General features: G+C 60.1%; 2 protein-coding genes across 5 annotated transcripts; one reads left to right on the top strand and one right to left on the bottom strand.

Moving 5' to 3' along the window:
- Positions 1 to 41: 41 nt before the first annotated feature.
- Positions 42 to 4,006, bottom strand: CDK5 (cyclin dependent kinase 5). 3 transcript variants are annotated; one of them, XM_070424946.1, is made up of 12 exons: positions 3,890 to 4,006; positions 3,176 to 3,264; positions 3,005 to 3,072; positions 2,807 to 2,867; positions 2,653 to 2,709; positions 1,901 to 1,996; positions 1,702 to 1,776; positions 1,446 to 1,542; positions 1,208 to 1,277; positions 590 to 650; positions 404 to 484; positions 42 to 314 (listed from the first exon to the last, which is right to left on the bottom strand). In XM_070424946.1, the coding sequence occupies exons 1-12, from the start codon at positions 3,924 to 3,926 to the stop codon at positions 228 to 230; spliced, it is 879 nt and encodes a 292-aa protein (XP_070281047.1). In that variant the 5' UTR covers positions 3,927 to 4,006; the 3' UTR covers positions 42 to 227. The 3 variants fall into 3 exon arrangements, with proteins under 3 accessions (XP_070281047.1, XP_070281045.1, XP_070281044.1); XM_070424944.1 differs by lacking the exons at positions 42 to 314; positions 404 to 484 and having other exon boundaries at positions 648 to 674; positions 1,165 to 1,277; XM_070424943.1 differs by lacking the exons at positions 42 to 314; positions 404 to 484; positions 590 to 650 and having other exon boundaries at positions 652 to 1,277.
- A 1,689-nt stretch (positions 4,007 to 5,695) lies between these two features.
- On the top strand, positions 5,696 to 21,084 carry SLC4A2 (solute carrier family 4 member 2). Of its 2 annotated transcripts, XM_070423657.1 has the most exons (23): positions 5,696 to 5,858; positions 8,053 to 8,166; positions 10,145 to 10,310; positions 10,464 to 10,705; positions 10,785 to 10,903; positions 12,341 to 12,573; positions 12,662 to 12,804; positions 13,738 to 13,918; positions 15,526 to 15,661; positions 15,743 to 15,908; positions 16,000 to 16,114; positions 16,227 to 16,411; positions 16,497 to 16,722; positions 16,844 to 17,059; positions 17,139 to 17,287; positions 17,397 to 17,591; positions 18,675 to 18,929; positions 19,047 to 19,136; positions 19,329 to 19,495; positions 19,815 to 20,068; positions 20,164 to 20,333; positions 20,590 to 20,763; positions 20,858 to 21,084. In XM_070423657.1, exons 2-23 carry the CDS (start codon positions 8,116 to 8,118, stop codon positions 20,936 to 20,938), a joined length of 3,714 nt encoding a protein of 1,237 aa, XP_070279758.1. In that variant the 5' UTR covers positions 5,696 to 5,858; positions 8,053 to 8,115; the 3' UTR covers positions 20,939 to 21,084. The 2 variants fall into 2 exon arrangements, with proteins under 2 accessions (XP_070279758.1, XP_070279759.1); XM_070423658.1 differs by lacking the exons at positions 5,696 to 5,858; positions 8,053 to 8,166 and adding an exon at positions 8,785 to 8,808.
- Positions 21,085 to 21,144: the final 60 nt, after the last annotated feature.

The raw sequence follows: 21,144 nt of genomic DNA, 5'->3' as shown, positions 1-21,144 counted from the left end.
CTCTCAGAGCCACCCACCACCACATTAGCCAGACTGTGGGAAAGGAGCCAATTTATGAAATTAAATAAAGTCTGTAGAGGGAGAGAGAACCCAGGCGAGGGCGCCTCCCCCCTCGTGGGCCCAGCACAGCTGGAGCTCAGCACACTGTGCGTCCTTGCTTTCCTCCCCTCCCTGGAGGGGGCTGAAAACAGGCCAGGCCCCAGCCTGGCGGCCCAGGGTCCCAGCGCCTAGGGGGGGCAGAAGTCGGAGAAGTAGGGGTGCTGCAGAGCCTCCTCTGCCGAGATGCGCTGGATGGGGTTGCACTTCAGGAGGTTCTGGAGGCACAGAAGGAAGGCGTGGCAGGGTCAGGCAGGGCCAGCTGCCCAGAGCCCCACCCTCCCCCAGTTCCCCTGCTCTCGGTCACCTGCAGCAGGTCCCTGCCTGTGGCATTGAGCTTGGGTACGACGTTCACCAGGGATGTTGTGGCCGGGTACATCGGGTAGGGCTGTAGGAGACAGACAGAGTCAGACCAGAGGTAAGGGGCATGGAGGCTGCTAGGGCTGAGGAATAAGGACCACCGCTGAACCATGACCCCCACCCCCCGTAACACCTTATAGTCCGGGAGCTTGGTCATGGCGGGCCATTGCTCCTCAGTCGGTGTCCCCAGCAGTGTGTCCAGGGAGTCAAGGATCACTCTGTGCAACAGGGCAGGGTGCGAGGCTCTTCTCCCAGGAAGGATTCTTCAGACTCACCCCTGCCCGCCCCGCTTTATCCACCAGCTCACGACAAAAGCAGTCCCAGCACATGGGATTCTCATTTTCAGTCCCACCTGCATGGTGTTTACCGTGGGCCAGGCGCTACAGATACACATGTCATCTGCTGGGACCTGAACCCTGATGTCTGTGTACTGAGCACCGGCCAGCCTCCCCCGACTCCCACAGACCCTCCTGCTGATCCTTTTGGCTCCTTGGTCCTAAGGAGTCACCTTGTAGCTGGAGGATCATTCTCTTGGCTTCTTCCCCCAGGGATACCTCCTTGTCTACATGTCACACTCTTTCCAGCTGGCTGCATGCAGCTGCACTGTGACAACCAGGGGTGTTCCCCACCCTCTGCCCTCCATCCCTGACCTTCAGAAGCCCACAGCCCCTCCCATGCTGACCCAGCCCATCGCCCAAGGCTCCTTACTCCCCTTCCAGAGGGCTCGAGGCGAAGGGGAATGGAAGGATATCGGAAGATCCTCTTCAACTGGTCATCTACATCGTTGCCGGGGAAGAGAGGCCTCCCTGCATTGGCCAGCTCTGGGAGAAAGAGGACAGGGTGAGAGGAGCGGACACATGAAGAAACCCTCACTCCCAAGACTCCCCAGCCCCAATGGCCCTGCTCCTTGCCCCAGAGGGGACCCTCCAAACCCTATCTGTCAGCTCAAAGGGGAGAGAAAGTGCCTCTGCAGACCCCCAGCACGTCACCTGCAAAAATGCAGCCGGCTGACCACATGTCAATGGACGTGGAGTACAGCTTGGCCCCAAAGAGGACATCCGGTGGGCGGTACCACAGCGTGACCACCTGGAAAAGACCCCACCCACAGGGACCCCCCACTTAGAGGGCTGGGGGGAGGAGGCTCAGATAGGAGAGAGTAATGTTTTGGGTCCTAGAGTAGGAGCTGAGAGAGCTGCTCACTGGGGAAGCCCTCCCTCAACCCAATATCCCACCCCACCCGCTCACCTCAGCGGAGTAACAGCGAACAGGGATCCCAAAGGCTCGAGCCAACCCGAAATCAGCCAATTTCAGCTCCCCATTCTGAGGGAGATGGGAGGAACAGTGTCAAGCCTAGCTCCGTGGTCCCACCTTCTAGCCCGGCTTCCTCGTCGTTCAGACATTGGCTCCAGTCTCCCCCATCTCCCACCTTCTCCCCAAGAGGTACCCTGTTTATGAGCAGATTCTGAGGCTTCAGGTCCCTGTGCAGCACGTTTCGGCTGTGACAAAATCCCAGGCCTTTTAGCAGCTGGAAGAGGAATGACTGGGGGAGGAGCAGGGAAGAGGGCGTCAGACCCTCTGGATGGGAAGCTGTGCCCAACTGCCCTCTTCGCCCTCTGTTTTGCTTCGTGCCCACTGGACTTTTAGCACCAAGTTGAGCGACACACCACACATTTATTATCAAGGGTTTACTCTGTATTATGCTGGATATTAGAAATGAACAATGAATGGGGGGACTTACAGCCATGTGCACCTTCCTACCTTCCCGGCCCACACTATTCTCTCCTCCCTGGCCTCATTTGAACATCCACATCATAACAGTCAACATATACATATATTGTGCTGTAGTATTATTCAGCATTTGTTTCCCTTGGAATCTGAGACGAGGCATTTGGTCGTGGGCCTAGAACAGTGCCTGGCGCACAGCAAAACATTCAGTAAGTATTTGTTGAATGAATAATGTCTCTCTTTGAATCTCATTTTTTCATCTCTCAAGTGTAAATCATGTCACTGAGACCATTACTGTCAGGTCAGAAATCATGGGAAAATGCTCCTGGAGCGTAAACACAGGATTCTCTCAGTCCCTGACGCCCAGAGCATCTCTGTTCAGGGCCTGAGCTTGGTACTCAAAGGCAGGTACACTGAACGTATAACTCGAACCCCAGCCTCCACGAGACCCCAGAACACCAGTCCCCTCACCTTCACAATTTCAGGATCTAGATCACCATTGCAGCTGTCAAAATATTTCTTAAGGTCCTAAAAAGGGATGGAGTGGGGGAATGGGACAGAGTTTAACCTCAGTCTGGGCCCCTATATCCTCCCAAGGCTACTGTCCCCCAAGTCCCACTCTCACCTGGTCACAGAACTCAAAAACCAAAGTCAACTTCTTGTCGCTATGCAGGACGTCATGAAGCCTAGGGAGAAGGGAGGGCTTAGCAGGCAGGTCCACAAGGATGCTCCTAACATCCCACTAGCAGCCCAGTCCATCGCTGAAGCCCCCACCTCCACCGGATGGCCACACAGGCAAGGAGGATCCTTCGGGCCTACACACCTGACAATGTTCTTGTGCTTCAGCTCTTTGAGTAGGCAGATTTCCCGAAGGGCAGAACTCGGCACTCCCTACACATGGGAGGGGGCAGGGTGGGCCACAGTCACATCCCACCCAGCCTGGGCCCTCAATCACCCCCCCCCCCCGCCCCCCGCCCAGATGGCCCAGTCCTACCTCATCATCGTCATCCAGCCTCACCCGTTTCAGGGCCACGATCTCATGAGTCTCCCGATTTTTGGCCTTGAACACTGTTCCGTAGGTGCCTAGTGGAAGGAGGTTGGGGTGAGGGAAAGAATGGGGCATCCTTCCCCACCCCAAGAAGTCCTTCCCAAGAGGGGAGGTATCATGGGAGTGTGTTCTGATGCCTGGAGGAATAAGAGAAGAGAATCAGGGTGAAAGCCGGGCGTGGCGGAGCTTTGTGAGTGGGGACGTGGCACAGAGGGGCCTGCAGAGGCTCAAAGAGGTCCACAGCAGGGAGAGGCTGTGACTGCCAGGTAGGTCTATAATGAAGGCAGTGCTTTGAGAGGGGCCGGAAATAGTGAGCAGGGGTCTGGGAGAGGAATGAAGGCTGGCAGGAATGTTGAGGTTGGAGGTCTGCTGCCAGAACTGAGGCTGGGGGGGAAGGGGGTTGTGCAAGTGGTGCTGAGGGTAGGAAATGCAGGAAGTACTGAGGTCCGGAGGTCGGGCCTACAGGGAGTGCTAAGTTTGGGAGGGGGGCGTCTGCAGGAAATGCTAACAGGAGGATTGTTGTCTGCACGGAGTGTGGAGCTCGAGGCCAGGGCTGCAGCCGGTGCTGAGGTCGGAGTCTGTGGGTATTGCTGATGGTAGAGGAGCCAGAGATGCAAGGAATGCAGAAGATCTTGCAAGAACATCTCGTGGTCCTATTACCTTCCCCAATCTTCTCCAGTTTCTCGTATTTCTGCATCGCAGCCGCTTCGGGGACCCTTGTGGGCCCTCCGTTTTAATATTCTGGCCCCGGCAATGCAGAGGAGGCGGCACCCCAGCCTCCAGCTCGGCCCCGCCCTCCCGCCTGCCCATGAGCTTCTGGAGCTTGTAGTCCTAAGACTGCCAGGCTTCCCAGTAATGCCCGGGGCCCTAGGCCGCCAGAGGACTACAACCCCCAGCAGGCTGCGCTCAGGCTCTCTGCGGCACCGACTGCCCGGGACTCGGGTTCCCCGGTGGAGGCAAACCCTGGACTTCAAGTCCCAGGAAGCATCACATATCCGCTTTCCGGGCGCCGGGGTAGCGCCGCGCTCCCAGTGTGCTCCGCTCTAATTTCTTTCCGTGACCACCACCTTCTTCTGAAAGAGGCCTCTCCGGGACGACACATTCCAGAGTGTAGCAGGGCTGGGGGTGGGGCGCTCTCTGAGGTTTGGGGTTTGGTGGCTTACATTCCGAGCCCAGGCGGTCCGGCTCTGACCGGGTCGATGGTGTCAAGGTCTCAACGGCCTCGTGGCCACCTCTGCACGGGTTCCCACTTCTCTCCAGGCCATCTGGTGAGCGCAGCGTTGATTGGGGAATGGCTCCCAGCCATCTCTTCCTGATGATGTCTTTACGGGGACCAGCTGACCCTAAGGCTGGGCCGAGAGGCAGGTGTGCCCCATTGGAAACTGGAATTAGCGTTCACCGAAGACCCTTCTGTTCTCTGGGCCCCCGACTCCGGTCGCTCGCTTCCCCAGGCAAACCGGCTGGAGTCGTTCCCCGCCCCCCAACCCCAGGCCAGTCTCCAGAGCCCGAGCCCAGCCAGGGTGTGGCCGAGGCTGGCAGGTTGGTTACCGCCCTCAACAGACAGACGCACAGACAGATGCAGCAGCCTTGACCGCATCCCGTACGGAGCTGATTATAGATGTGATCGCGCTGCTCTCTCATTGTCTCATGATTGCATTTCTGAGGGCTGTGAACCGAACGAAATGGGGCCCAAACCACACGTAGCGCAGGAACCCGAGTTGGTGCTAAACATGTATTAATTAACTCGTTTACATCTGAACGTTTTTGTGCGTTCACGATTCTGTGCTTCACCCAGGGGCAGACTATAGAAAAGAAGCGGAAAGTATATTCCTTATCCGGAGAACTTATCATTTAGTTGAGAAAACCAGAAGTACACACAGATTTTTAAATGACAGGTGATGGCTATGAATTGGGTTCAAGGACGGAGGTCACCGCAAGGAATCTCTCCCGGGCAGAAGTTCCCGCTTTTGGGGAAGTCAAGTCCAGCTCAGGGTACTGGGCATCCAACCTCCAGCCCGCAACACCCCTCTCGCCCCCCACCCCGCCCTTCCCCCCCAAGATGGGGCTTTCGTGGAGGTGCTGGGGATTACTGGAGGGGAGGGGCGGCGGGCGCGAGAGATTCTTAGCCCGATACACTCCTATTTCAGCCTCTCCGTCCCGAATTTCCTTGTCATCTTCGTGCCTCCGTTTTCCTGCCTGGAATCCCCAGAGTGAGCGGGCTCCTTTCCGCCCAGCGGTGCCTCCAAGGGGCCAGACACCGCGTCCCCGCGGCACCCAAGCCCGGCGCGTGGGAGCCCGGGCGGCGGCCTTGCAGGAGAGCGGGGACCGCCTCCCGGACGCGGGGCTCCGGTGCCTGGTGGTGCCTGGAAGCGCGCTTCCGCTCGCGGGTCTGGGCCCCCGCTCCCCGCCTCCCATCCTTTGCGCCGGGGCCGCGCACGGTGCGCCGGGGGGCGCGCACGCAGGGGGCTGGCCTGCCCGCGGCGCGGGGGAAAGTTGAGTTGGGAGAAGTTGGGAGCGGCGGGGGCGAGCCCCGAGGTGGGCACCGGAGAGTCGTCGGGAGCGCGCGAAGGCGTCGGAGCAGGGGGAGAGACCCCCAAGGCCCCCGGGGCACGAAGTCTAGAGCGAGCGGGTGAGCGAAGAGGGGGCGGCGGGGGAGGGCCCGGGCCGCGGGGGAAGGGAGGGGGAAGGAGGGGGAACTCGGGACTCGGAGCCGGGAGGGAGTGGAAGTGGAGGAAAGGGCGGAGACTGGGGCGCGGGCGAGCGATGTCTGGGGAGAAGGATGGGGAGGCGAGGGGAGTGCTTGCTGGTCAGAAACGGGATCGTGGCTCCGCTGCTTAGTTTCCTAAGGCGAGGGTGCCGCGCCCCCTGTCCCCGGGAGAGGGCAGTCCCGGGAACGCCGTCGCCCCTCCTAATTCCCGGGCGGGCTTCACACGACCCTCTTCCTTGCGACCCCTACTCTATCCTTTAGGCCTGTGCAGGGCACCCAGCCTGGGGATTGCCCGGCGCCTTCTCCCCCAACCTCCGGGCTGGAGGAAGAGCCGAGAAGGGGGTGGGGGTGGCGGGTCAGGTGAGGACAAGGGGTCCGATAGAAGAGGGAGCCGCTGGGTAGGGATGGAAAAGACGAGCCCCGGGAGCTGGACCTGACTCCTGGGGGGCTGGCTGGTCTGGGTGGGGAACTCCGCACTGGCTGTGGGGGACGGTGCAGCCTGAAATGCAGGGTCCACTTTATCCTTCTCCCTCCGCCCCCCACCCCAGCCAATCCCACTCGGAAGAGCTGTGGAATGTGCGAATTCACTTGGTTAATGCCCCAAGTGGGGGTCCGGGTGCTAATCCCCTGGGCAGGGGCAAAGATGCTAATCCTTCGGGCCGGTCAGGGCTGGTCCCCGGAATGTGTCCCTACCTCGGATTATCGGCACCGGTGCTCTGGACAGAAGCTGCTTTGTGTTCTAGGATGTCGGGGGAGGGGGCGGAGGGGGGCTAGGGGAGGAGGGAGGATGGAGGAGCATTTGGAGGGCACAGCCTGGAGGTGAGAGTGGGGCACCTGCATGTGCTCAAAACACTCCACAGGCTTCTCGGACCAGGGTCGTGTGTCCCCCCTCCCTGCTCCTCTCCCCTGCACCAGACGTGTCCTGGCTAAAGGCCTGTTGGGGGAGGTGAAGAGAGCCGACAGCTGAGTTGAGTGCTTGCCAGGAATGTGTCGCTTCAGGCACCCCATTCTGGACTGACACCCCCCTCAGACATATATTGTTGGACCCTCCACTGGCCTGTCTTACCACGGAGGTAGCCCTAAGTTGGGCAACCCTGAGTCCCCCAACCACACAGTGGGGAATTTCAGTCCTTTTGCCCCCCTGTGATTCCCCCACTTGTGAATGGGTACCCCAGTTTGCACTGGTCAGGTTCCCTAATTGCAGCTCTCTCCTCCCCCACCACACACAGTGTTCTCCCAGACACCCCTATAGTCACAGTCAGGAGGGCGTCAGCCCTGCCACTCAGATTTTCCTGGCCCGAGGGGAAGGGAGCGATCAGGACTGCCCTTCAAGGCAGAACCTCAGGGCTCTGTGCCCACCTCCTCCAAGTTCACGTGCCCTTCCCCCAGTATAAAACTCGGCCTGGTCTGTGCCTGTCCTCCCTCCCTCCCACGGAGTGAGTGGAGTGGGGCTCCTGCCCCTCCCCCAGGGAGCCTGCATCCCTCCGGCCTGGCTTTCATCAGGGGAGGGGGCAGTCATGCTCTCCTCCCCTGCCCTGGGCCGTCCCCTGACCCCCTTGCTTGCCTGTTTGGACTCTCTCCAGAGTTCTTTCTCTCCCTTCCTTCCTCCCCACGTTCCTGCTCCATGGGGTATCTCACTCTCTCCAGCACACCCTCCCTGGTCTCAGTCCACCTCCGCATGCCACCACGAGGTCACTGCTCCTGCTTCTGGCTCAGCCTGTCCTTTCCCTCCCCCCCCCCCCCCCCCCACACACACATCTCTGATGCTTTCCCTCCAGGTCTGGGCCTTGACTCCTTTCTCACCCCCACACCCCTACTTTTTTTGCAGCCTCTCCCACCTCTGCTTTCTACCCTAACTCCTTTAGTCTCTTGGCCCTTTGTGGTCCCAGTCCTCACCCATCTTTCTCTTTGTTCTTCTCCTTTCTTCCTATAAATAACTCTTCTCTTTGCTCTCACTGCCTCTAAGGGCCACTCTGAGGCCCTTAGTGACCTGGGAGGATCTTGCACAGCTGGGAGACTCCTCGAAGCCAGGCAGCGGGAAGCCGGCATCCTGTCCTCCCTGGGCTGGGCCAAGGGCTGTCGCCCCACGAGGTGACCGGTCCTTTCCCTTGTCCAGGTTATGCCGCCACCTTGTTGCCCTGAAAGCCGCAGCGACAGCGAAAAGGGCTAAGATTTGGCCATGAGCAGCGCCCCCAGGCGCCCCACCTCGGGCGCAGATTCTTTCCGAACTGTGAGTATTGCCAACTGAGTTGGCCACCGCACTGTCTCTCCTCCCGCCACAGGAGCTCCTGAGGATTCCCATTGGGTGTGTGCGTGTGCGTGTGCGTGTGTGCGTGTGTGTGTGCGTGTGCGTGTGTACAGTATGTGCATGTGCCCACAGAGGCTTGGGAGTGAGGGGAACCTGTAATGGATACCCGAGGGGTGCTAGGGGTCTGAGGTCGGTAGTGGTTGGGGGGCATCAGCAAACTTCCAGACCTGGGGAGGGAGTTGAGGCTGTTTTACTGAAGACCTCGATGGTAGCCTAAGTGAGAGAGAAACGGGACGCTGGTGCCCAGCCCCACACAGGTCTTGGAGAGCAGCAGTCTGTGCTCAGTGGTTCTGGGCGGAGCTCACTAGCAGGGACCGCCCAGGCCCCGCCCCAGCCCCACATGCCACCCAAGGCCCCTCCTAGCCCCCACGTGGTCCCCACCCCACGTGGCCCTCCCGATTTTCCTGGGAAGTGTAATGATTAACCCCGAGTGCCATAATCAGCCCGTTATTGGTCACTTTGGCCCAGTGGACATGTGACTGAGAAGGGGCGCGGGCAGGTCCCTTCCCCCCTCCTTCCCAAGTTCACCCCTGCCAGGCGATGGACTTCCTCCTGCGCCCTCAGGTGCGAGGGATTCGAGACCCCCCCCTCCCTCACCCCGCTAGCTCCCCGTGCCCTCACTCGCTTCAGCACCTCCCCCTGCCTTCCTCTCCGCAGCGTGCTGTGGGGTGTGTGTGTGTGTGTGTGTTGGGGGCGGGCGGTAGGGGGGGGGGGGGGCGGGGAGCGCCTGGGAATTGCAGGGCTAGAGCTGCAGAGATGGGCTGGGGAGAAGCAGCCCCCTGACCCCTTCCTCCTCTTGAATCCAATATCCCTGTTACCCCAGCTGCTCCTGTCCTCTCCTCGGAGTCTCCCCAAGACCCACCCTTCTTCCCAGCTTCCTCCCCTTGCTCTTCCTTGCTCTAGCCGCGCCAGCAGCCCCATGGAGGGGACTCCATACCCTGCCCTTTGAGATCTTGATGCCCTTCACGTCCAGGAGCTCTTGAGCAAATATTTGGCGCGCTGGGAGCTGAGACCGGCAGGGGGTGGGTGGGGGGCTGGACCAAGGCGGCAGACTAGGCTGTTAGCTAGTCTCTAAAAGCGCCAGCTCTTGAAAGCGCCTGGCCACTGGGCCACTGGCCACCGCAGTCCTGCTGCTCCTCTCCTGCAGTATGACTCAGGTGGTGGGAGTGGGGGTGGGGTGAGAGGCGGGGCCAGGGAGCAGTGGAGGGACCCCAGGGAATGCAGCTGTGGTGTATGGGGGGGCAGGGGGCTTCCCTGATGAGGTGAAGCTACGTTCCTGTCCAGGGGCTTGGTTTCAGTTTGACTCAGACCTGAGTCCAGGTCAGTTAGCTTAGGTGCTTCCAGAAATTACTTTTCAGGCTCAGCAGCTGCCTCCGGCCAGAGGGAGTGTGTTCACCGCCAGCCACGTGAGCTGCAGGTTTACATCCCCTGCCAGGGGCTGCACACACAGGGTTTCTGTTGAGACTTTCAGAGCAGACCCTTCCCCCGGCCCTAACTGCCTGGATGGGCACAGCCAGGGTCCAGATAGCCTGGAACTAGGGGGTAGGCTGCTGGGGGGCAGGTCTGAGTCCCCAGCATTTTTTTTTTATTGATTTCAGAGAGGAAGGGAGAAGGAGAGATGGAAACATCAGTGATGAGAGAGAATCATTGCTGGGCTACTTCCTGCCTGCCTCCCACTGCAGATCAAGCCCCCAACCCAGGCATATGCCCTTGACCAGAATCGAACCCGGGATACTTCAGTCCGCAGGCTGATGCTCTATCCACTGAGCAAAACCAGCTAGGGCCATCCCTAGCATTTGAGAGGACAGGGGTACTAGATCCCCAGCACTTGGCAGGGTAGGTTTCGGTGTGCGCTCCTGGTGAGCCCCTGTGTCTTCTCTCTATCCCTTCCTCCTCGCAGCCAGAGCCAGAGAGCTTGGGCCCTGCCGTGCCTGGCTTCCCTGAGCAGGAGGAAGATGAACTTCACCGCACCCTGGGCGTGGAGCGCTTTGAGGAGATCCTTCTGGAGACAGGGTCTCGAGGAGGGGAGGAGCCAGGCCGCTGCTATGGGGAGGAAGACTTTGAATGTGAGGGGATACCCTGAGGAGGGGGTAGGGGCCCTCTGGCCTGACTGCCCACAAAGGAAGGGGCAAGGGGTCTAGCGGGAGGGGCCGGGGCTGGGGCCAGGATGGCCGGGGAGTGAGGCTGTGCCCGGCAGCCAGGTCCCCTTCTCCCTGCAGACCACCGTCAGTCCTCCCACCACATCCATCACCCACTGTCCACCCACCTGCCTCCGGACACCCGCCGCCGCAAGACACCCCAGGGCCCCGGACGGAAGCCTCGAAGGCGACCTGGAGCCTCCCCCACTGGGGAGACCCCTACCATTGAGGAGGGAGAGGAAGATGAGGATGAGGCCAGTGAGGCCGAGGGGGCCCGGGCACTCACCCAGCCGTCCCCTGCCTCCACGCCCTCTTCCGTGCAGGTGAGTGGGAGCAGGGCGCCGCGAGGGTGTCTGTGGGGTCTCCAGCCTGGCCCTCTGCCTACGTGGGTCCCTTTTCCAGTTCTTTCTCCAGGAGGATGAAGGCGCTGATCGGAAGGCAGAAAGGACCAGTCCCTCTCCCCCTCTGCCACTGCCCCACCAGGAGGCAGCTCCCCAGGCCACCAAAGGGGCCCAGACGGGGTAAGTGTCCCCAAACAGAGAACTTCCCTGCTTTTGTCCGCGAGGTGACTGAGAAAAGAAGCAGAGCCTTGGGGTCATCAGACTGGGGTTTACACCTCAGTTCTGCTTCTCACTAGCTATTTGGGCGAGTAACCTCTCTAAGCCCGTTTCCCCATCTGTAAACCAAGAATCATAGACCCTTTCTCGAAAGGTGGGTGTAGGGATTAAGGGGTGGTGTGTGAGTTAGGGTGTAGCCTGGGACGGAACAGATGTGCAGTCTGAGCTGGCTCCCCTGCCCCCCACTAGCCCCTCGCCCCAGGCTTCATCAAGCTCTGGGTCAGGGACTGGTCTGATGACTTCCAAGCACCCCAGGGGCCCTAAGGACGTAAGAGAAGTAGGAGAACCCCTTTTGCACTTGGGGAGCTGCCAGTCTACCCTGGTCATCATCTCGGGAAATGGCACCAGAACAAGTTACTGTGCCAAACGGCCTGGTTCAGGCACGGCGTCAGCAACAGCAGGTGATTGGAGTTTGGGGGCGTTGGCCAGAGAAGGCTGCCTGGAGGAAGTCACTTTGAACGAGTTCTCAAGGTCGCTACTATCAGGGACCTGCTGTTTTCTGGGTGCCAGGCAGCATGAAGGGCTGCGGGGAAGTGAAGGGCACGGTGCCCCTCCAGGGTGTGCACAGGCTCGTTGTGCAGGTAGTGCTGGGTCCCCCGCTGGGTCTCACTGTAGGTACTGGCCGTGGGCAGCGGGTGGCCAGTGGGAGGTGGGGGAGCCTGAGAGAAGCCTGGCATTGCAAACGGGGGTCAGATTGTGAGCAAGGGTGCGAGCAGAGCCCAGGGGACTGAGCGAGGGCATAGGCAGAGGAAGCCTGGTGGTGGAGGGTCCTGGTCCTGGGCTGGATGTGGTGGGAAGCGCTAGGTACCGGGCAGTGGTTGAGAAACCATCACTGGCGGTGGCAGAGAGAAAGGAGGCATCTGGTTGGAGGACAGGAGAGGAAGTTGGAATGTGGACGGGATAAGGAGTTATATCTTCCTCATGACTACTGGAGCTGTCTGAGGTCTCAAAGCTCATCTCCATATACTTTACCCCATTTGGTCAGAAATTTGGGACCCTGGGACCCTCTGGGGGCCATGGTTAGGGAAGTGCCTGGGAGGGGCGGAGGGAACCAGCACTGTTCTGAGTGGCGGCTTCAGACGACCCCACCCCACCCCACAGGAGTTGCCTCAGCTCAGTTTTGCTGCTCAGGACTTTGTTCTCAGGTAGCTGATGTGATTGTTCAGGGCATAGCCAGTAGAGGGGAAGGCCACATAAATCTAGTCTGCTTCCAGAATCCTCCATCTTTCACAACTGCACGCCCTAGAGTGGGGCGCTCGGAGGGTGGGGTCCTCCTGCATGCTCCTGGCTGAGGGGAGGGGGCCTGGCCTTCCCTGTCTCATGGCCGCTCTGTCTGTCCAGAGCCGTGGTGGAAGAGGTGATGGCAGTGGCCAGCGGCACAGCAGGAGGTGACGATGGAGGTGCCTCAGGGCGCCCCTTGACCAAAGCGCAGCCTGGGCACCGCAGCTACAACCTGCAGGAAAGGAGGCGCATCGGAAGCATGACAGGGGCCGAGCAGGCACTGCTGCCCCGGGTCCCCACGGATGAGAGCGAGGCCCAGACACTGGCCACGGCTGACCTAGACCTCATGAAGAGTGAGTGCTGGGCCTGGGCCAAGCCCAGTGCTCGTGGGAACAGGGTTAAGAGAAAGGGGGAGCTTGATCCTGTCCTTCTGCCTCCCAGGTCACCGGTTTGAGGATGTTCCTGGGGTTCGGCGACACTTGGTACGGAAGAATGCCAAAGGGTCCGGGCAGAGTGGCCGGGAAGGACGTGAGCCCGGCCCCACTCCTCGGGGCCGGCCCCGGGTGCCCCACAAGCCCCACGAGGTCAGGTTCTCGGCATCACACGCGGCCTTCCTCTCCTCACCGCCCCTCCCCCTGCCTCTCGGACCAGCAGTGATCGCCCCAGCCCCAGCCCACCCGCCGTGGTGGGGACATTTCCTTCCACACTGTTCGTGTCTGTCGTGGCCACTCTCTGGCAGTGAGGTGTCTGTGGGCCCTTTGGACTAGAGATAGCTCTGCAGAGCCTTGAACTTCATTTTCCAGAATCCAGTTACCTCTGACTCATTGATCCTCCCACAACCTGTAAAGACGATGGCCCAGGTGGCGTCAGCCATAAACGAGGGCAGTGATTGGTCAAGGTCACTCAGTGACTTAGTGATGCTGCCCCTCTTAGACTCCAAGGCCATGGTCCTGAACCCTGACCCTCCCAGTGGATTTTTTAAACCGTTTTATTGAGATCTAATAGACATACAGTAAAGTGAACTCGGGCTAACTGCTCAGTGGCTTTGTGCACATACACACAGCTGGCTCCTTGCACGAGACACGGAACATTTCCTGCACACGGTGGGTTCCTTCACGTCTCCGCCCGCCAGCACCCTCAGCGGCGACTGCTCTTTTGTTATTCTCAATTAGTTTAGCCAGTTCTTGAATGCATATAAATGGAATCATACACGTGTGTGTGTGTGTGTGTGGCGACTGTTCACCAAGTACTTACCCTGAGTTGTGTCCTATGCTCAGTGTTTTGTCTGCTTTTTCTTTTAATCCCCCTAAAGGCCCTTTGAGGTGGGTGGTATTGCTCCCATTTTACAGATGAGGGAAAGAAAGTCTCCGATTGGATAGGAACTCACTAAGACTTTGTGCCTATTGCCCTGTGCTGTCCAGAGTCACACGTACCCATCTCGACACTGTCTGTCTGAGAGCAGTCCCTGGGAACCCCAGGGGCTCTGACCCTGCCCTGCCCTCTTGTCTCATCTCAAGGTTTTTGTGGAGCTGAACGAACTGCTGCTAGACAAAAACCAGGAGCCTCAGTGGCGGGAGACGGCGCGCTGGATCAAGTTTGAAGAGGACGTGGAGGAGGAGACTGAGCGCTGGGGGAAGCCCCACGTGGCCTCCCTGTCCTTCCGCAGCCTCCTGGAGCTCCGCCGCACCCTGGCCCACGGTACCGCTCTCCCCTGCTCCCTGCCTGTCCCCGCCGCAGGACACACCCTCCCCCCTCAGGCCAGTTCTCTGAGAACCACATGGCCAAACGGCCCCACCTCTGTCTTGAGCCACATGATCGATGTCACCAGAACCCGGAGGAAGCCTCCTCCCAGATGTCAGTCAGCCTGCCATTCCTCGGGATCGCCTCGCCGTGGGTGACCGCAGGATTGACGCCTCTCTCTTATCTTGTCTAAGTGACATTTTCTTTTTCTTTTTTAAAATATTTTTATTGATTTCAGAGAGGAAGGGAGAGGGAGATGGAAACATCAGTGATGAGAGAGAATCATTGATTGGCTGCCTCCTGCACGCCCCCACTCGGGATGGAGCCTGCAACCCGGGCCTGTGCCTTTGACTGGAATCGAACTCGGGACCCTCCCATCCGCAGGCTCTGTCCTCTGAGCTAAACCAGCCAGGGCCCTAAGGGACTCTTTCCAGTAACCGAAGCTGGTATGTTTCGGATGCTAACATGGTTTTCCACAGGTTTGATGGCACACTTTCCAAAATGGTCCAACCTGTAGGGCGGTGTAAACCCTGACTTACACGGCACAGACGCAGCCTCTGGGGCTCCGCGGCTGCTGTTTCTGCTCTTTGCTTGTTTCCTCCCTCCCCCGGGAGAGCACTCTCAGCTACTGTCAGGAGGCCCAGTTCTAAGCACTGAGGATCGAGAAACCTGCTGTTAGAACTGTTTCCCAACGAGGAGTAAAGAGGCTGCCTGAGGCCTGCGGCGCTTTATCGCCAGGCCTGGCGATCTCCGTTGTGGCTGCGCAGAGGCTTTTGGTTCTGTTTGTTCTTTAGTTCTGTGTTCAGAAAGTTGACCTTGACAGAAAAATGACCTGGTGACTTTTAAAAGGACTTCCACTGCTCTGCCCAGCTGGTGTGCTCAGTGATTCGATTCCTGGTCAAGGGCTCGGTCCCCAGTAGGGGGCGTGCAGGAGGCAGCCGATCAATGATTCTCATCATTGATGCTTCTATCCCTCTCTCCCTCTCCCTTCCTCTCTGAAATCAATAAAAATATATTTAAAAGCACTTTCCCTGCTGTATGAAATGGCAGCTCAGAGGAGTGACCTGTCGGGGAGGTCTAGTAAGTGCCTGTGAGCAGCTGCTGGATGGGGGGGTGCTGAGGAGCGGTGGAGGGGTCGTCTTCAGATGGGGCAAGGTCAGAGCTGCGCTGAGGTGCTCCAGAGGGCAGAGCGAGGACCTGGAGTGGATGCAGGGCGGCAGCGTGCGGCTCACTGCGGGAGGAACTTTCTCACAGGAGCTGTTGAGCCTGCGTGGGTGGCTGGGGCCCCCACGGAGTCCGCCTGCATCCATGGAGGGGTGCCTGGGCAGTTTGTGGCCCAGGTTCCCACTCTGATAGCTGGGGTTCTGAGGCCTCTGCTGAGCCCCACAACATTCCTGGGGGGAGGGGGATAGGAAGGAACAGGTCAGAAAGGCAATGAGACTGGGGCCTCAAGCCCTGCTCACTGTCCCCTGAGCGGCCCTCACCTGGCTGGGCCCTCGTCCCAGGCTCTCCCCCAGCCCTACACTTTCTTGCCTGAGGGCCCCCCTGAGTCATCCTTCTTCCAGGGGCTGTGCTCTTGGACCTGGACCAGCAGACCCTGCCGGGGGTGGCCCACCAGGTGGTGGAGCAGATGGTCATCTCTGACCAGATCCAGGCCGAGGACAGAGCCAACGTGCTGCGGGCCCTGCTGCTGAAACACAGGTGAGGCCCCGCCCATGGCACCTGCCCTCGGCCCCTGGCCCCCGTTGTCGTGCTTCTTACCCACCGTTCTCTGCCCACCAGCCACCCAAGTGATGAGAAGGACTTCTCCTTCCCCCGAAACATCTCTGCCGGCTCCCTGGGCTCCCTGCTGGGGCATCACCATGGCCAGGGCGCTGAGAGTGACCCCCATGTCACCGAGCCGCTCATTGGAGGTGTCCCGGAGACCAGGCTGGAGGTGGAGCGAGAGGTGAGTGTGCCCTGCCTGGGTCGGGTCTGGCCAGCACAGCCGGCTGCAGGGCTGCGAGCAGGCTGGGCTGAACTCCGTTCTGCATCCCCAGCGTGAGCTCCCGCCTCCAGCCCCGTCGGCCGGCATCACTCGCTCTAAGTCCAAGCACGAGCTGAAGCTGCTGGAGAAGATCCCCGAGAATGCCGAGGCTACAGTGGTCCTTGTGGGTATGTGGGGGTGGGGGCCCTGGCAGCAGGCCTGCCTCAGTGCTGCCCCTGGGCTTGGGGCTGGGAGGTGGCCTGCGCCCTGCTCTTGCCCACGATGGCCCTGTGCCCCCAGGCTGCGTGGAGTTCCTCTCCCGGCCCACCATGGCCTTCGTGCGGCTGCGGGAGGCAGTGGAGCTGGACGCGGTGCTGGAGGTGCCTGTGCCCGTGCGTTTCCTCTTCCTGCTGCTGGGCCCGAGCAGCGCCAACATGGACTACCATGAGATCGGCCGCTCCATCTCCACCCTCATGTCCGACAAGGTCAGCCCCAGCCCGGAGCCCAGCCCTGCCCCAGGCCCCTGGCCCTTGTCCGGTGCCCTCACCAGCCCCCGTCCTGCGTTGGCAGCAATTCCACGAGGCAGCCTACCTGGCAGACGAACGGGAGGACCTGCTAACTGCCATCAACGCCTTCCTGGACTGCAGTGTGGTGCTGCCGCCCTCCGAAGTGCAGGGCGAGGAGCTGCTGCGATCCGTCGCTCACTTCCAGCGTCAAATGCTCAAGAAGCGGGAGGAGCAGGGCCGGCTGCTGCCCCCGGGGGCTGGGCTGGAGCCCAAGTCTGCCCAAGATAAGGGTACGGGCCAGTGCAGGCTGGGGCTGCCCGGGGGCAGGAGTTGGGTGGTCTGTGCCTTTGCGGAGGGGAGCGGGGCGGGCGGGGGCTGCGGCAGGCACCCTGATGGAGGCCTGGGTTGCAGCGCTCCTGCAGATGGTAGAGGTGACAGACACAGTGGAAGATGATCCCCTTCGGCGGACAGGCCGTCCCTTCGGGGGGCTGATCCGGGATGTGCGGCGCCGCTATCCCCACTACCTGAGTGACTTCCGGGATGCGCTCGACCCCCAGTGCCTGGCTGCGGTCATCTTCATTTACTTTGCAGCCCTGTCTCCTGCCATCACCTTCGGGGGCCTGCTGGGTAAGGAGAGGCTTCAGGTGGGGGTGGGGAGCACACGGGGCTGGGCGGCCAGCCCCTGAGCTGGTTCCTGCCACCCCAGGAGAGAAGACGCAGGACCTGATCGGGGTGTCGGAGCTGATCATGTCCACGGCGCTCCAGGGTGTGATCTTCTGCCTGCTGGGCGCCCAGCCGCTGCTGGTGATCGGCTTCTCCGGGCCCCTGCTCGTCTTTGAGGAGGCCTTCTTCTCGGTGAGGGCCCACAGGCCACGTGGGGTGCCCCTCCTCTTTCCGGAACATGCCCAGCCAGTTAGCCCCGGGCTCTGGGCCTGACTGGGCCTATCCCCTCCCTGCCCCGCAGTTCTGCAAGAGCAACGACCTGGAGTACCTCGTGGGCCGCGTGTGGATTGGCTTCTGGCTGGTGCTTTTGGCCCTGCTCATGGTGGCCCTGGAGGGGAGCTTCCTGGTGCGTTTCGTCTCCCGTTTCACCCAGGAGATCTTTGCCTTCCTCATCTCCCTCATCTTCATCTACGAGACCTTCTACAAGTTGGTTAAGGTGGGCGAGGCTTCGGGACTGGGGGGAGCCGGGGGTTGTCTGGGCCTCTCTGTTCTCTCTCCTGGGTGTGAGGCCAGGCTGGCTCGGAGATCCCCGCCACAGTCCATCGGGCCCACAGAGTATGCGCTGGTTTTTCCCCTTGCCTCCCCATAAGTCCTGCCAGGTCATCAATACACACCCAGGCTTGAGATCAATCTGAAAAACATTTTTAATAACAAAGTAATCACTTTTGTTAAAGTGGCAAACAGCCCAGAAATGTAGACAGGAAAAAGCCCCTGAGAGGACAGACGGTCACAGTCAGCACTCCAAACCTGTGTCTGTGACAGGCTCGGTCCTGCACTCCACATCCTGCTCCTCCCGGCCTGGGTGGAGCCACACTCCCGCTCCTTCCCGAGTTAGAGCAGCCTCCCAATCCTCAGGCTTCCTGTGCGCACATCTGGTCTTCTGAGTTATTTTCTTGCTAATAGTTTGTTGTTGTTGTTAATCCTCACCCGAGGATATTTTCCCATTGATTTTTCAGAGAGTGGCAGGGAAGGGGAGACAGAGAAAGAAACATTGATGTGAAAGAGACACACCTATTGGTTGCCTCCCGCACGTGCCCCCTACTGGGGCTGGGAATTGAGCCTACAACCAGGTATATGCCCTTGACCCAATCAAACCCAAGATCCTGCCCTAACCGGTTTGGCTCAGTGGATAGAGTGTCGGCCTGCGGACTGAAGGGTCCCAGGTTCGATTCCGATCAAGGGCATGTACCTCAGTTGTGGGCACATCCCCAGGAGGGGGTGTGCAGGAAGCAGCTGATCGCTGTTTTTCTCTCATCATCAATGTTTCTAACTCTCTATCCCTCTCCCTTCCTCTCTGAAATTAATAAAGATATATTAAAAAAAAAAAAAAAAAACCCGAGATCCTTCTGACCTTGGGCCGATGCTCTAACCACTGAGCAACCGGCGAGGGCTGGGATATTTTCTTAATCAACAAGGAAAGCCCCTTGAGGGCAGGCTGGCCATCCCGCCCCACTTGTCTTGTTCAGCATATAGCTGAGCCCGGAAATCTTGCTGATGGAGCCCTTTGTCCTCTCCCTAGATCTTCCAGGAACACCCCCTCCATGGCTGTTCGGTCTCCAACAGCTCTGAAGTGGACAGCAGCGATAATACCACATGGACTGGGGCAGGGGCCACGCTGGGGCCAGGGAATGGGAGCTCGGCCCAGCCCTCTGGGCAGGAGAGGCCCCGGGGCCAGCCCAACACAGCCCTGCTGTCGCTGGTGCTCATGGCCGGCACCTTCTTCATTGCCTTCTTCCTGCGAAAATTCAAGAACAGCCGGTTCTTCCCTGGCCGGGTGTGTGGGCTGGAGGCCTGAGGGAGGCTGAGCTGGGGGTCGGAGGGTCTGAGGAGGAGTCAGGTCTGCCTGGATCGGGGCAGGAGCCTCTGGTCTGAGCATGGTGCTTGCCCACAGGTACGGCGGGTGATTGGGGACTTTGGGGTGCCCATCGCGATCCTCATCATGGTGCTTGTGGATTACAGTATCGAGGACACCTACACCCAGGTAAGGCAGAGCGCACAGTGAGAACGTGGGGCCTGGCACGGGGCTCTGGATATTGCCCTGCGGTCCCCAACCCCAGAGCCGTCTCCTACGGGACAGACGGGCCCTTTCCACGGCACATCCTCAGGGCTCAGCCTGCCTCTGCAGCTCAAGGCTCTCGCACCAAGGTTCACCAGCCCCACCTCTGTCCTGCAGAAGCTGAGCGTGCCCAGTGGATTCTCGGTGACAGCCCCGCAAAAGCGGGGCTGGGTCATCAACCCCCTGGGTGAGAACAGCTCCTTCCCCGTGTGGATGATGGTGGCCAGCCTGCTGCCTGCGATCCTGGTCTTCATCCTCATCTTCATGGAGACGCAAATCACCACGTGCGTGGTCCTCGCCAAGGGGGTGGTGTGTGGATGGGCCAGAGCCCTGGCTAGGGGCTGATGCGTGAGGGGAACCCAGGCTGCCAATGCGGAGTTGATTTTGTAGATGGCAGGAAATCTGGCTGCTGTGTGCTGGCACGGCCCAGTCCAGGCTGGAGCTGTCCTGGAGGCCAGGGGCATGCAGAAAGGGCTCAGTTCCATGATGGAACGCTCATTTGGACAGAATGGGTGGGGACCACCAGGTTCCGAAAGCAGAGGCTCTGGAAAGACCCTGCCTGTTGAGCTGGCCCCAGGTTCAGTGAGCGCCCGTCTCACGCAGGCTGATCATCTCCAAGAAGGAGCGCATGCTGCAGAAGGGCTCCGGCTTCCACCTGGACCTGCTGCTCATCGTGGCCATGGGCGGCATCTGTGCTGTCTTCGGCCTGCCCTGGCTGGCTGCTGCCACTGTCCGCTCTGTCACTCATGCCAACGCACTGACCGTCATGAGCAAGGCTGTGGCTCCCGGGGACAAGCCCAAGATCCAAGAGGTCAAGGAGCAACGGGTGACAGGGCTGCTAGTTGCCCTGCTTGTGGGTATGTTCACCTCTTGCCCCTGCCTGTCCTGGTGGGGCCCCGGGTCCACTGGGGTTATGGAGCTCTGGGGACCACTGTTTCTCCCCTCCTCCCAGGCCTCTCCATGGTCATCGGGGACCTACTCCGGCAGATACCCCTGGCCGTGCTCTTCGGGATTTTCCTCTACATGGGAGTTACCTCCCTTAACGGGATCCAGTTCTATGAGCGGCTGCACCTGCTGCTCATGCCGCCCAAACACCACCCAGATGTTACCTATGTGAAGAAGGTGAGACCCCACTCAGAGGGCTGCATGGGTCACCCTCCAGCCCCCCCATCTGCCCACTTTGGCCAGCCACCATTCAGTCTGTCCAGACCGGCTCTGGTGTGCACCCAAGGAGGCACTTCTGTCTTCACCCCTGTGGAGAGGAAAAGGGTCAGCCCTCCTCTGGATGTGGCAGAACCAGATGTCCCAGCAGGGCCCAGGGTCCTCGGCTGGTAGAAGCCTGGGCTCACCCGTCTCGTCCCACCCTGCCCACCCCTAGGTCCGGACCCTCCGGATGCACCTGTTCACAGCCCTGCAGCTGCTCTGCCTGGCCCTGCTCTGGGCCGTCATGTCCACAGCGGCCTCCCTGGCCTTCCCCTTCATCCTCATCCTCACAGTGCCTCTGCGCATGGTGGTGCTCACCCGCATCTTCACGGATCGAGAGATGAAATGTGTAAGGCTGCCTGCCCTCCTGCCCCAAGCCCCTTTTCTGTCCCTGCCAAGGTCCTGGTTGGGGTCAACCCTCCTGACACCATCCTCCCCTACAGCTGGACGCCAATGAGGCAGAGCCCGTGTTCGATGAGCGGGAGGGTGTGGACGAGTACAATGAGATGCCCATGCCTGTGTAGCTGCCGCCGGGACGGACGATGGACAGAGGGACCAGGGGCCAGGGATGCTCTCCCATCCCCTTCCCTCCTCATTTTTATTTAAGTGATTAATTTAAAGTCCCCTTCCTCCCCTGCCCCCCGCAGTAAAGTGCTTCGGCCCCCACCTATCCTCGGCCTACTGTCTCTGTATGAGGGGTGGGGCATGGATGGAAAAGAAGTGGGGAGAC

The sequence above is a fragment of the Myotis yumanensis genome, unplaced genomic scaffold (assembly GCF_028538775.1).
Source record: "Myotis yumanensis isolate MYYU_CA2020_CCGP unplaced genomic scaffold, mMyoYum1.0.hap1 SCAF_9, whole genome shotgun sequence".
Taxonomy (NCBI): Eukaryota; Metazoa; Chordata; class Mammalia; order Chiroptera; family Vespertilionidae; genus Myotis; species Myotis yumanensis.
The sequence above is the reverse complement of the archived record's forward strand: the minus strand, read 5'-3'. Positions and strand labels throughout refer to the sequence as shown.

Bases quoted from the DNA above. Each gene is read 5' to 3' on its own strand.
- CDK5 (XM_070424943.1), bottom strand. From the start codon at position 3,926: ATGCAGAAATACGAGAAACTGGAGAAGATTGGGGAAG. The intron at 3,265-3,889 runs GTAATAGGACCA...TCCTTCCACTAG, and splicing joins ACTGGAGAAGATTGGGGAAG to GCACCTACGGAACAGTGTTC. The intron at 1,543-1,701 runs GTGAGCGGGTGG...GGTCTTTTCCAG, and splicing joins TTCGCTGTTACTCCGCTGAG to GTGGTCACGCTGTGGTACCG.
- SLC4A2 (XM_070423657.1), top strand. From the start codon at position 8,116: ATGAGCAGCGCCCCCAGGCGCCCCACCTCGGGCGCAGATTCTTTCCGA. The intron at 16,115-16,226 runs GTATGTGGGGGT...CTGTGCCCCCAG, and splicing joins GGCTACAGTGGTCCTTGTGG to GCTGCGTGGAGTTCCTCTCC. The intron at 16,723-16,843 runs GTACGGGCCAGT...CCTGGGTTGCAG, and splicing joins CAAGTCTGCCCAAGATAAGG to CGCTCCTGCAGATGGTAGAG.